Source organism: Acinonyx jubatus, chromosome B2, assembly GCF_027475565.1.
Source record: "Acinonyx jubatus isolate Ajub_Pintada_27869175 chromosome B2, VMU_Ajub_asm_v1.0, whole genome shotgun sequence".
NCBI lineage: Eukaryota > Metazoa > Chordata > Mammalia > Carnivora > Felidae > Acinonyx > Acinonyx jubatus.
This window is the reverse complement of record NC_069385.1, coordinates 138811117-138825187: the sequence shown is the minus strand read 5'-3', so window position 1 is coordinate 138825187 and position 14071 is coordinate 138811117. Positions and strand designations below refer to the sequence as shown.

The following is a 14071-nucleotide window of genomic DNA, read 5'->3' as shown; positions in this document are numbered from 1 at the left end:
ATGATTAAACATTTTTTTAAAGGCACAGTAAGTAGTTATAGAGACAGAATCCAGTCAAGCAATGAGTTGGGTGACGCCACTGTGATATACTTGATCATATCTGGATTAAGAGCTATCTATTATAATAATAACTATGTAAGAGAAAGCTTGATGTAAATGAAGCCAGAAAGGAAGATGGTCCAGCCCAAGTTCACGTGTATGTGGTATCTGCTTTGAAAGGAGTGGTCCCAGGGATGCCTGGGTGGCTCAGTGGGTTAAACATCCAGCTCTCAATTTCGGATCAGGTCATGATCCCAGAGTTGAGATGGAGTCCCACGTTGGGCTCTGCATCGGCATGGAGCCTGCTTAAGATTCTCTCTCTCCCTCTCTCTCTCTGTCTCTCTCCTGCTCACACTCTCCAAATTAATCAATGAATTAAAAATTAATTTTTAAAAACAAGTGGCCCCATATAAACTGATAAAGCTACCAAATATCTCTAACATAATACCCTATTCATGTCTCAATTCAAAATGAGAGACTGTCACTACTACCCTCACAATATTTTACTCTGCGGGAAAACACAAGTGGCCAGTTGGTTAGGAACTTTGATTACTACACATCCGTGCCCATCTTTAGTCAGGCTCTTCAGCAAGTGGGTACAGAAACGGTCCTTTAATGCCTTGGGTGCCTTCTTGCTCACCTAATGGGAAACAGACTTTAAGGAATTGAAGAAATAACCATAGTTTTTAGTTTGGAGGATGTTTTTGTTCTGTTTTTTGTCAAATAGCCTTTGGTAATTTCTAAGAGACACTATGGGTTTGTTTGGTTTCCGTACAGCCTAAAAGTTAAAACCATTTTGAGAGTCAAACTGGGTACACAGAGTACCAGGGAAGTGTGAATGAGGATGTACAACAGGAAAAGGGTAAGAAATAAGACAGGGGTGAGAACTGCAGGGGAGTGTGAAAAGAAAATTCTATACTAAGAAAATCAGAAAAGTCGAACTCTGTTCTAGAGAACGGCAAGACAAACCACGGACCGTCTTCACTCACTCGCCTAAACACATGGGCTCTAACATTTGATAACCCAAGTATCCGTGGCTAGTGGTTACCATCCATTTAAAAGTCTAGAACCCGCCATGCCACCGAACTTTCCACAATGGTGGAGATGCTGTATTCTGTGGTGTCTAATCGGGCCACCATGAGCCACATGTGGTTACTACTGAGCACCTGAAACATGACTAGTGCAACCGAAGGAATGAATTTTTAATTTTATTTAATTTTAATGAATTTTAATGTAAGCAGCCACATGGAGCTAGCAGCTACTGGATTGGAGAGCTCAAGGTCCAGAACACAGGAATGTGGCTCATTTCAAATGCCTTTGAAACTTCATCAAACTATTCATTTCACTTATTTTTAATAGACTTTGCATACATAAATTAACTAGGATTTCCTATGAGACACAGCTCTTGCTGCCTGCTTCATGTCAGGCATTTGACTTACTAGAACTATCTTACTTGTCACCAGGTTAATTGCCACTCTGCTAGATCAGAAGCTTCAGGAGGGCAACGCTGGGCCGGCCTTACTCGCGTCTCTATCCTGACCTGACACAGGTCACTGCATGCTTAGGAAACACTGCTCACTGATGAGAGTATCAGAGAAGCAAATCAAAGAGGAAGCATCTTTTCTAGAAGGACTGTGCATAGAACGATGCTCCTGAACCCCCAAGGCTTATTTTAAAACCCATTTCCAAGTTGTACAAATCAATAGTATCCTTGGTAGCCAACTCAATCTTTCTCCACTTTTAATTTCCTTCCACCCCTTCCTCAAACAAAAGTAACCAAGATTTCTCACCTCAGGATTATGTATTCAATATTACTTTTTTATCAAAAAATTCAATTATTTCATGGTTTTCCTAAAATGAATCACTTCTAAACCATTATGTATTCTTTTCATTTTTCCCTAAAAACCATGTCAAGCTTACTTGCACCACGTCAGTGTTAGTGTATAAGCCGAACATGGGAGACCCAGATGCAGAATGGTTACAAAGGGTCTATTAACATCTTTTGGACTGTTTAGCTTACAGATCAAAGGATATATATGTAAAAGAATATGTATTTGTAAACAAAGCATATCCACACACGCATACATATCCACACATATATACGTATATATTTCCACATACACATATACATACCACTGAGTCTCCAAGTCCTTTATCATATCATCTACCTACCTCATTCCACTTTTTTTTTCAGTGTTTATTTATTTTCGAGACACAGGGAGAGACAGAGCACGAGCATGGGAGGAGCAGGGAGAGAGAGACACACACACACAGAATCCGAAGCAGGCTCCAGGCTCTGAGCTGTCAGCACAGAGCCTGACGTGGGGCTTGAACCTATGAACCATGAGATCATGACCTGAGCCAAAGTCGGATGCTTAACCGACTGAGCCACCCAGGTGCCCCTACCTCATTCCACTCTTAAAGCCAAATAGTTACGGTGGCCAGAAAGAACTGGATTAGAATTCTAGCTCTTCTACTTTTTAGATACGCACTCTTGGGAAAATTACTTAAACCCTCTGGGCTCCCATTTCCTAAGTTTGGTGAAGGGATTGGATGGTATACCAGCTACGAATGATTCCAGAAGAGCACCTGATGCACAGCAGGCATACTGTGTTTGCCGAACGAGTAACTGATTTCCTCTGTTTCTTGGGCCCTCTTTCCCAGGCTTACAAACTTCCCCAAAATGGGCAAGAGCTGGTTATCCTCTGATTTAAAGTGAGCAGGACTTGAAGATTAAAAGCAGATTCAAGGGCAAGCTAATGATCAGGGATTAAAGAAACAAAGCAAAGAGACAGATCACAGTCTTAAGAAAATGGGGGAAGAACTCACTCAAAAAAGACATTTCTGATGCCTGACAAAGATCAAACGAAACTCCTGTGGAAATCGTCCGACTCAGTCTACCTTTGTAGGATGGCACTATTTCTAATGTCTATAACTGGTTGAAATCTGTCATCTGTTTATCTTTAAAGTATTAAAGATCACAAGACTCCTCGTTACTCAGCCTCCATAGCACACATTTGGTAAATGTGGTTTCTAGCACCTTCGCCCATTCTAGAGCTTCTCCAACACTCAGACGGCATTTATAAACAGATCTGAGATACAGCTTTAACACCTTATATGAAGGATCCATAGGTATGCAGAAATCAAGTACTCCTTTAAAAAGTTAGCCTCTGTATTTTGTGTCTAGACTCCCTGGTGGGGAAGTACATAAAGAGTCAAGATCCTACGGAATAATGTCAACAGGAAAGGGGGAAGGTCACGGCACTCATCCGTACCTCTGCTTCCTGCAGGATCCCGCGGCTGAGGCACACCGTGTCGGGGCAAGAGATGGGAGACCCGCATCCCTCTCGGATTGCCAGCTGCAGGTACTGCTTCAAGCACTAGAAGTTAAGAAGAAAAAAGACAATTACCCATCACATTACAGTAGCACCGAGGTTATGTAACAGCTGCTGCCTCTTCCTTCCTTCCTTGGCAGTCCTGGGGCTCTTGGACTCAGGAAACATCAGTTATCCCAAGTGTGAACAGTAAGAGCCATCACTTTGGAAAGAAGGCAAGACAGGCGATTAATTATGTATGACCTCAATATCGAGTTTATTCAAGGCCACAAGTCAAACTCCTGTAAGCTCACACATTTTATCCCCCACAGGTTTGGCAAAGAAGAACCACTCTTTTGCACTAATGGCAAATGCCTTCTCTTTACTTTTTCTCTTTTTTAACTTCTATGACTTCCTAATTCCGTTCTTACCTAGTAGTCCTTTGCCCTAAAGTAGAACCCTGTGACTCTCATGCAGAGAGAGCCAGACAGAATCAAAATACAGCTGATCCTTGAACAACACAGGTTTGAACTGCATGGGCCCACTGATATGTAGGTTTTTTTAATAAATACGGTACAGTACTGCAAATGTATTTTCTCTTATGATTTTCTTAATATTTTCTGTAGCTTACTTTATTGCAAGAATACAGCATATAATACATATAACATATAAAACGTGCTAATCAACCGTTTATCGGTAAGGCTTCTAGTCAACAGTAGGCAAGTTTTGGGGGAGTCAAAAGTTATATGTGGATTTTCAACTGCATGGGAGGGGTGTCGGGGCCCCTAACCCCTGTGTGGTTCAAGGGTCAATTGTAAGATTAAGGCACTGACTTATGTAGGAACACTCATAATAGCAAATACACCTGGGAAATACAATGTCAAAGACAATTTGGGAGAATGAGACCTTCCCAAAACTATGGGCTTTGGTGGATGCTTTGGTGAGGAGGTTTGAGTAGAACCTGGGAAAAGAAGAAATTGGATTGAAAAAAGAAACCCAGAAAGAAGAGGGATAATACCAAGAACAAACTTAGTCTTCTCACTGCCTGTTGTACCTGGATCGTGGGTAGTGGATGAAGACGGTGTCAGACTGAGAAGGCAGGAGAGGGGCTGGCAGCATTAGGGAAACCTCCGACTCCCCCCTTCTCCCTCCCAACCCACCCACAGGAGATTGAGGGCCACCGTTCCAGAAGACGGAACTCTTAGGAAATCCAGAAGTTGATCTTCTCAATTTTGCTCATAATTGGTGAGCTCTGTGTGCATGACGAAAGGTCAAGCACACATGTTGGAGGACAACACTGAAAAAATACATAAGCTAGTCGATGAATTAATGATTCTTATAAAGTGGTGATTATTTAAAACTGAGTTCAGATTTTTCAAATTTATACACTATGTATCAACCTGCCTCATTACAAATATTGCTATTGCACCAACCTTTTATAAAAGCTTAACTACTGGGGCACCTGGGTGGCTCAGTCTTCTAGGCATCCGACTCTTGATTTCAGCTCAGGTCATGATCTCAGGGTTTGTGAGTTCGAGCCCCATGTTGGGCTCTGTGCTGACAGTGCGAAGCCTGCTTGGGATTCTCTCTCTCTGTGCACCGCCCCAGGGCCTCCGTCTTCCCTTCCCCCTCTCACAGGCACACTCTCTCTCGCTCTCTCTCTCCAAATAAGTAAACATTAAAAAAAAAAAAAAAAGCTTAATAGGGGCACCTAGGTAGCTCAGTCAGTTAAGCGTCTGATTTTGGCTCAGGTCATGATCTCGTGGTTCATGAGTTCGAGCCCCATGTTGGGCTCTGTGCTGACAGCTCAGAGCCTGGAGCCTGCTTCAGATTCTGTGTCTCCCTCTCTCTCTGCCCCTCCCCTACTCGTGCTCTGTCTCTCTCAAAAATAAACAAACATTAAAAAAAAACAAAGTAAAAAAATTTTAAAAAGCTTAATATTAAATAAATTCTATGGTCAGAATACTGATGCTGTAATACTGAACCCATTCTGAACCCAATTATAAATGATCACCACTTTATAAACTATGCTAAATTCATACAATGGAATACTGAGGAATCATGAAAAATGTTTTCAAATGGTGTTTAAAGACATGGGGAGATGCTCAGTATGAATTGGAAAAGAAAAGATGATTTGGTATGAACTGGAGAATAAAGACATCTGGGAACAGGGGTCCTTCTAAGGAGTTCCTCTGGCAGTGGACTGCATATAGGTACTGTATTTTAGCTCTTACTTTCTTGTTGGAGACAACGGTGAACGATCATTTGCTCTAGGAGTTGCTGTGCTAAAATGGTCTCTTATAACAAAAAGAAGGGGAAACACAGGAGAGCCAGAGCAAGGAAATGCGGGGAAGAATTTCAGTGCACAGGCCAAACTCGAGAGGAGCAGCAAAGCTGGCTCACAGAAAGGAGGGCCACACCAAGGGACGAGTGAATCAACGACGCAAAGGCCTGTCCACCGGCTCTGCTCCTAAGGACCTCTCTGCCATCCCTGTGCCACACAGACTCCAGTGTGACCACCTTGATACCCACAGCTGCCCCTTGACATTTGAGCAGAGAGACTCTGAAAATGTACGGTCTCTAGGCTCAGGGGGGAGGTATCTGAGAAAACAGAGTGAACTGTGCTGTGAACGCCTATCAGAATATCTGGGCCCTAGCCATGGTTCCACTCCATCAGGCGACAAGAGGAAAGTTACTTAAACTGCTCCCCAGACTCGCTCCTCTTAATTGAAAAAACAAGCAACAACAATACCTGTTATGGTTACCTCACAGGGCTTAAAACCCTCGTACACACAAACACAAACCTGGAATACTGTATACGGGAACCCTTTGAAAATTCTTAAATTGCAGGGTATTTGGTTTTATTTCTACCTCCACATGATCTTAGACTTTCTAGCGGAAGCTTTCTGGGGAAATGTTAATCCTTTGACCTTCTGACATTACCCTTTCTCCACTCCCTTCAGAAAACCAGTTAAGTCACTGTGGTACAGAACCTCCGTAAACAGAACAGCTATTTGTAACAGAACATCATATATATACCTCTATTCAAGCCTCTTCTCAGAACTATTTGCATCCAGGGGCACCCGGGTGGCTCAGTTGGTTAAGCGTCCTACCTTAGCTCAGGTCATGATCTCCCAGTTCGTGGGTTCGAGCCCTGTTTTGGGCTCTGTGCTGACAGCTCAGAGCCTGGAGCCTGCTTCAGATTTTGTGTCCCCCCTCTCTCTGCCCCTCCTCCATTCATGCTCTTTCTCAAAACTAAACATTAAAAAAAATTACAAAAGAACTATTTGCATCTACTGAAAAAGCTTAGAGTTAAATACAAACTATAGACTATGTGAGCCTGTACAGGCAAAAAAAAAAAAAAAAATCATTTCAATGTATATTTCAAACTTGTAAAATTGAACTATAAGCTTTCCCAAGAGTTTACAACAGATTTTTTTTTAATTTTCTAAGTTTATTTATTTTGAGAGAGAGAGCAAGTTAGCAGAGGCGGGGCAGAGAGAGGGAGGGAGAGAATCCCGAGCAGGCTCCCCACTGTCAGCACGCAGTCTAATACGGGGCTTGAACCCACGAACTGTGAGAACATGACCTGAGGCAAGATCAAGAGTCAGACGCTTAACTGAGGCACCCAGGCGCCCCTGCAACAGATATTCTATTTGTTAATGTCATGTTCTTAGGTACGGCAACCACGACATGTAAACCCAGTGACTTCTCAAGCTGCCATCAAGGACTCTTGTGGCCACAATACTACGTGAACCATGATTTTAGGAGAGAAGTTACAGCTGTATACACTGACTACAGGGTATAATATATACGTATATACCCTACACGCCCTTTTTTTTAATTCTGAGAAACACTGGTCTGAGACAGAGGTATGTACCATAAGCTAAAGTGTTGAGATGACAGAACCTGACTCCCCATCACTGTGAGGCTGCATTTCTAGTCAAAGGCAAAGAGGGACAAGACCCGGTGGTTGTTTCTTATTGAATTTTCAAGTGCCTTCAGTTCGTTAGATGTCTTTCGTTACCTTTCACTAAAAATTGAACCTCAAGCCCTCCCTCTCTTCCTCAAGACCTCTGGCTGAAGCATCTCGACTGTAAATGAAGGCAGAAGAAAGAGAAAAAAGAAAACTACCACCATGGAGTCACATTAAAAAACAAAGACGACATTTCTAGGCAGACAGCCCTTCCTCCGCTACCCTGCCTGCTGCTCCCTCACGGTGTATTCTACAAACATCTATCTCCTAGTCCCACCTCAGGTGAATTCTTTCACCACCTGCGACTTGGGCCTCCATCGGATGGTCACCCCACATCTGGGGGTCCTCCTGGGGAACCTCTGCCAGGACGGGGTCAGGGCTCTCCCCCAGTTCTGGGGACTTTCTCTGGTGGCCGGACTGTAGCACTCCTTGCAGAACTGACCACCTCCCGCCACGGTTACTCCTGGGTGAGGATCTGAAGCCCCAGGGGGAACCACCCTGATGCCCAGGCCCAAAAGGGTGAGGGTTTGGTCCTCTTGCCCTTCAGAGGGATCCTTCCCTCTGTCTCCTTTCTCTCTCTGCAGCCCTTCCTAGGCCTCCCCCTAGTCCTCCTCAGACAACTGAAGGTCTCTGGCCAGGGCAGCTCCCTGGTGTGGCCTGAAGGTCTGAGAGCAAACAGGTCAGCCTGTCCCCGCCTGTGAGGGTCAAAGACCCCTTTTCTCCCCCTACCCCCACCTGCAAGGGCTCCATTCCCAGCTGGCAATAGCAGCTCAGCCAGGGCGAATCCGCACACGCTGTGGTCTCATGGCTGACTCGGGCCCCCAAGGTTCCCTTTACCCCCCATGGATCTGGCCACCATCTTGATCTACGGGCAAGATCATCCCTACACGTCTGAGTGATTCCCACAGTTCCACAGACAAGTGAAGATTCACCAAAGATTCCAGCCCACACCATGAGGGTCCCCTCCCACTGTATCCCACGGACCCGGGCACCACAAAGTTTCACCTAGCTCGCCTATCAGCACGTTAATCTAATACCATGCTCTGGTCTCTAACTGCACAGAACCCTTGGTGGACGGACACATTTAGGGAGGGATAGTGTGTACATCCCCGCCCCCTTCCCGAATGAAGCAGCTAGTGAAGAGGAGACCTCCACCCAAATGCCAAAGATCTGTCATTGTCCATCTGTCTGGGGGGAACGTGGAGACTGCCTTAGGCAACAGGCTTGAGCAATGGAAACCTGGGTAAGAGAAAAGTGCCCACGGTGACCACTGAGCTGAACGCAAACAGGCTCCTTAAGTGACCCCCCTCAAAACAGCCAGAGGCCCTAGCTGACCAATGGGCTACTTGCAACCGGGTACTGGTACCAAAAAAGGAAAATTCCAGATGTTCCCATACCCCCCACCTCTCCCCTTAAGCACAGCCCCCACCACCTCTGCCTCCTGGAAGACCATCTCTCCTTTGCTGCTCCTTTGCAGTGTATGCAATCAACTCTCATTTACTTTTTTTTTTAATTACATTCCATTAAGTAATAACATTAAACAGATGCCTAAATATGCAATATTCCTAACAGCTAATAAATTCTAAGGGAAATGTTTTAAACAGTACTTTTTGAAAATACTGATGACCCAAAAAAGGAAACGGTTTTTTCTTTGAAATAGTCGACATTCCACTTAATGTGGTAGAACACAGAAACGTTCTCAGGCCCTGAAGCGTCATGTGTAATAATAAGGATTGTTCTCTCCCCCAAATCCTGTCCTTGCCCTGCATTCTCTCGCTCTGTGAATGGCACGTGATTCCACCCAGCCGCACCCCAGCAACGTACGGATCCTCTATGGCACCTCTTTCTCTCACCCCTGCATCCGGTAAATGCCTAGGAGATGTCCTCATCAGGCTGTCTAACCACGCCCTCACAGCTACCAGAGCTTCTGAATCCCCCTTCCCCACCTGACCTGCTGCCCCACATCCCCGGTCTTCCCCATCTCAGTAAATGGAACCAAGTGCCCAGTTACTCAGCCAGAACAAAAACGAAGACGTCCCGGATTCCTCTCTTTCTCAAATGCTACAACCAAAATGTGTCCTACATCTAAACATCTCTCACCACTCCAAGGCACAGTCACCCCTTTCCAAGACCTCTGCGATAGCTTTCCTGCTGGCCTCTGCTCCACACAGAAGCCAAGGTGCTCTTTCTATGCCTTTCTAAAATATAAATCATGTTTTATTCTCCTGCCCCAAACCCTCCAACGAGTGTGCATCTCATGTAGATGGCCTCTCCAACTCCTTACCACGGCTTGCAAGGTCCTACCTGTTCTAACTCCCAGCTACTGCTTTGAGTTCATTTCTACCACATTCCTTTACTCTGGGAATAGGAATCTGCTCACTACATGTCCGACCTGCTCTTGGTGTATTCTCCCTGGGATGCCCTTCCCCCCAGATAGCTCGGTCTCACGTCCTTCAGGACTCTGCTCAGTGGTGCCTCCTCAAATAGGCCTCACTGGCTAAAAAGGCCCACCTTTCCTTCCCATCAGGCCTTCTCACCCTGCTTGATTTTTCTTCACAGCACTTAATATTACTTGTGTATCATCTTGTTGGCTCCCCAGAAATTCAGCTCCAAGTACAGGGACACTGTCTTATTCTCTGATGGATCCAAAAAGAAAACACACGTAGAAGGTACTTACAGAACACATGATTGCCTGACTTAACACACTTTGAAGTCCTACCCATCCCTCTTCTGAAGTACTGATTAGGACCGTTCAAATCTCTCAAGCTCTTCTGCCCCGCCCCTAGGCCACTTTCCATTACCCCTTACCTGGGCTTCGGCCTTAGTTCGTCTATTAGTTTTCACATATCTGTTTTTGCCTCTCGTTAATTCTCCACACACACTGACATCAAAAGGAACTTTTATAAAATCTAAATCTGAGGGGTGCTCTGGTGGCTCAGTCAGTTAAGCGTCCGACTCTTGATTTCGGCTCAGGTCATGATCTCACAGTTCATGAGATCGAGTCCCGAGTCGGGGCTCCAGTTGGTGTGGAGCCTGCTTCAGATTCTCTCTCTCTCTCAAACAAACTTAAAAAAAAATCTAAATCTGATCCGTTCTGTCACCTGTTTAAAACCTTCTAAGACTGAAGACACTCTTTAGGTCTCCTTTGTAGCACTCATTACAATTAGGACTTAAAAATTAGGTGCATATAATTACATACCTACGAAAATCTCACTCTCTCCACTCAGAATTGACAGTTCACTTTGTCAACGTTACAAGAAATTTCAACCTTTACATTTCTTTCATGAAAACCTTGTCTCTAGAATGATCCGGTCACCATTCACAAATAATTAGGGCAGGAGGATTTTAACACAGGCTAGTCAGATAAGGCAGTAGTTTCTTAGCAGAGGGCAGAGCTTTGAAAGGATAAAAGACAGGTATGTTTTGGTGGATAAGAAACACTGGAAACTAGTGGACACTGATGGGAAGGGCTGCTGTGATACTGTGATTTATAATAAGAAACACAAATACATTCTTCCCATTTCCAGCACAGAGCTGCTAAAACCCTTGGAATCTCCGGAGTAGCAAGAGAGATAAAGGTGTCTTTTTGTTAATGAGGTGACTCTGGGATGCCCCTGGGTCACCTGCGGGCTGGTTGCTAATGGCACCAACCTCATGAGTAGAGGGCCAGAGCTTTTAGTCCTACCCATCGAGCTCCAGGAAGGGGAGAGAGATTGGAGGTTACATCATTGGCCATTGGTGATTGATTGATTCAATCAGTCACACCTATGTAATTAAGCCTCCATGAAAACCCAAAAGGCTGGTTTCAGAGAGCTTACTGGTTGGTGAACACACAGAGATTTGGTAAGAGTGATGCACTTCGGGGGCCATGGAAGCTTCATGCTCTTCCCCCACACCTTGCCCTGTGCGTGTCTTCCTTCTGGGTGTCCCTGAGTTCTGCCTTTTATCATAAGCCAGTAATCTAGTAAGTAAAATGCTTCTCCAAGTTCCTCTGGCAAATCCACTGAAGCCAAGGAGGTCGTCATGGGAACCTCTGATTCATGTCCAATCAAAAGTGCAGTTAACAACCAGGGCTTGTGACTGGCACCCAAAGTTGGGAGACTTCTTTGATCCAGACTTGTTTGGATAAATGTCTATTCAGATCCTTTGCCCTTTTTTAATTGGGTGATTTGAGTTTTTATTATTGAGCTATAAGAATTCTTTGTATACTCTGCAGGTGTCCCGTATCAGATATGGTTTGCAAATATTTTCTCCCAAGTTGTGGCTTATCTTTTCATGTTCTTGAGGATGTCCATCATAAAGGTTTTTAACTTTGATGAAGTCCAATTTTTTTCTTTTGTTCATATCTATCTGAGTTAATGTTTGTCCAGGGTGTGAAGAAACAGTCCAACTTGATTCTTTCGCCAATGGACATCCAGTTATCCCAGCACCATTTATTGAAAAACTATTCTTTCCTGCTTTGAATTGCCTTGGCACCTTCGATTGAAATCAATTGACAATGAACATGAGAATTTATTTCTGGAACTGTCAATTCTATTCCATGGATCGACCTGTCTATCCTTAAGGCAGTGTTACATAGTTGTGATTATCATAGTGCTACAGTTAAGTGTGACATCTGGGAAGAGGGTTCTCCAACTTTATTCTTTTACAAGATTGTTTTGGCTATTCTAGGCCTCTTAATTTCCCATGTGAAATTTAGGATAAGCTTATCAGTTTCCACAAAGAAGATCTTTGGGATTTTGATAGGAATCCTACCTGCAGATCCATTCTGCTGCCATTTTAACAATACAGGCATACCTCGCGTATTGTGCTTCACAGATATTACATTTTTTTTTTTTTTTTACAAACTGAAGGCTCATGGCAACCCTGTACTGAGCAAGCCAATCAGTGCCATTTTTCCAACACCATTTGCCCACCTGATGTCTCTGTGTCACATTTGGGTAATTCTTGCCCTATTTCAAACCTTGTCATTAGTATTATATTTGTTATGGGGATCTGTGATCGGTGATTATGACTTGCTGAAAGCTCAGAGGATGGTTAGCATGTTTTGCCATAAAATATTTTTGTTGCTGTTTTGCTTGTTTTGTTATGAGACAGAGAGAGTGTGTGAGTGCAAGCAGGGGAAAAGTGGAGGGAGGGAGGGGGGAGGGGAGAGGAGGGGTAGGGAGAGGAGAGAGAGGGAGAGAGAGAGAAAGAGACAGAGAGAATCTCGAGCAGGTTCCACACTTTCAGGGTGGAGCCCGACCACAGGGCTCAATCCCACGACCCTGGTATCATGACCTGAGCTGAAATCCAGAATCAGATGCTCCAGAAATAAAGTATTTTTAAATTAAGCAATGTGCATAGCTTTTTTTTAGATACAATGCTACTGTTCACTTAAAAGACTACAGTATAGTGTAAACATAACTTTTATATGCTCTGAGAAATGAAAGAATTTGTTTGACTTGCCTTGTTGCAATATTTGCTGTATTGTGGTGGTCTGGAACCAAATGTGCAATATCTCCCAAGTATGCCTGTATTAATAAGTCTCTTAATCATGAATATTGAGTGTCTGTCTGTTTAGTCTTCTTGAATTTCTTTCAGTGATGTTTTGTAGTCTTCGGAGTATGAATTCTGTACTTCTTTTGTTAAGTTTATTCCTAAGTATTTTATTCCTTTTGAACTTATTGCCAATAATTGTCTTAATGTTCCATTACATTATCCTTTGCTAGTGTACAAAAAGACAACCAATTTTTGTGTACTGATCTTGCAGTCTTGCTAAACTGGCATCAGTGTTTTCAAACTCTCAGTGATTCCAATATGCAACCAAGTCTGAAAACCTCTAGTTCAATTCAACCCATGCTCTCAAGTCTAATCAAGGAAGATATGTCCATTATCACTGCCTTTAAGTTATTTTGTAATATTCAGAAATATGAGCTCCACAGGAAGGAAAGAATCCTTTTTTTTTTGCCTTATTTTTTTTATTTTTATTTATTTATTTTTTAAATATGAAATTTATTGTCAAATTGGTTTCCAAACAACACCCAGTGCTCATCCCAACAGGTGCCCTCCTCAATACCCATCACCCACTGAAAGAATCCTTTCTAACCAACATGTCCATAGGGAATACCTGCATTCAGCTAGTTCCAGAAGAAACAGTAAAGGAAGCCTAAGGAAGTTACATGTGCAAAAGTTAAAGCTCTAATTGAGATCCTTTAAATACTAAACCCAAAATAGTGCTGTTCCTGTTTTTGGAAGAGGGTACTGAGATCCACCTTGTAAGTTTGAGAACAGTCATTCAATATGGGAGATTAAGTCTGGCCCCCAGTAAAAAGTACCTCCAGTTCCCACCAAGCAAGAGTGATCAAACACTTCTATCTTTACATCAGGTGACCATGAAACACCTAAATTAAGAAACTCAGTGATGGAAACAGCCCTGAAGAGAAATGCACTGGAAATGCTGCAGACCGATCCAGGCTGCACAATGAAGTGAATGCAAACTGCTAGACTGTAAGCACCTTTTGATCAGAGCAGGGAGCAGCCACTAGCCTCGTAAAGATCTGTTTTCAGCACAAGTAATCCAATAACTCTCCGATTGACCTCTCAGAGGCTTTCCCTTCTCTCCGCCCAGGGTTAGCTTTCTTAACGGAGGGAGCCCCGGTTTTCATACTAGTTCCAAAGAAATCCGTCTGTGCCAGGTGCTCTCACACCCTATACCCGTATACCCAGCAAAGCAACCAATGGTTCCAGGAGAAAGAAAACA

At 43.7% G+C, this 14071-nt stretch overlaps 1 protein-coding gene across 5 annotated transcripts in view; it reads right to left on the bottom strand.

Annotated features, from left to right (window-relative positions):
- Positions 1 to 14071, bottom strand: part of RNF144B (ring finger protein 144B) — a 182643-nt gene that overhangs the window by 37482 nt on the left and 131090 nt on the right. For all 5 annotated transcript variants that reach the window (XM_027040395.2, XM_015088097.3, XM_027040396.2 and 2 more), the window contains one exon: positions 3315 to 3419. In XM_027040395.2, coding sequence (XP_026896196.1) covers positions 3315 to 3419 — 105 coding nt within the window. The remainder of the gene's footprint in view (positions 1 to 3314; positions 3420 to 14071) is intronic.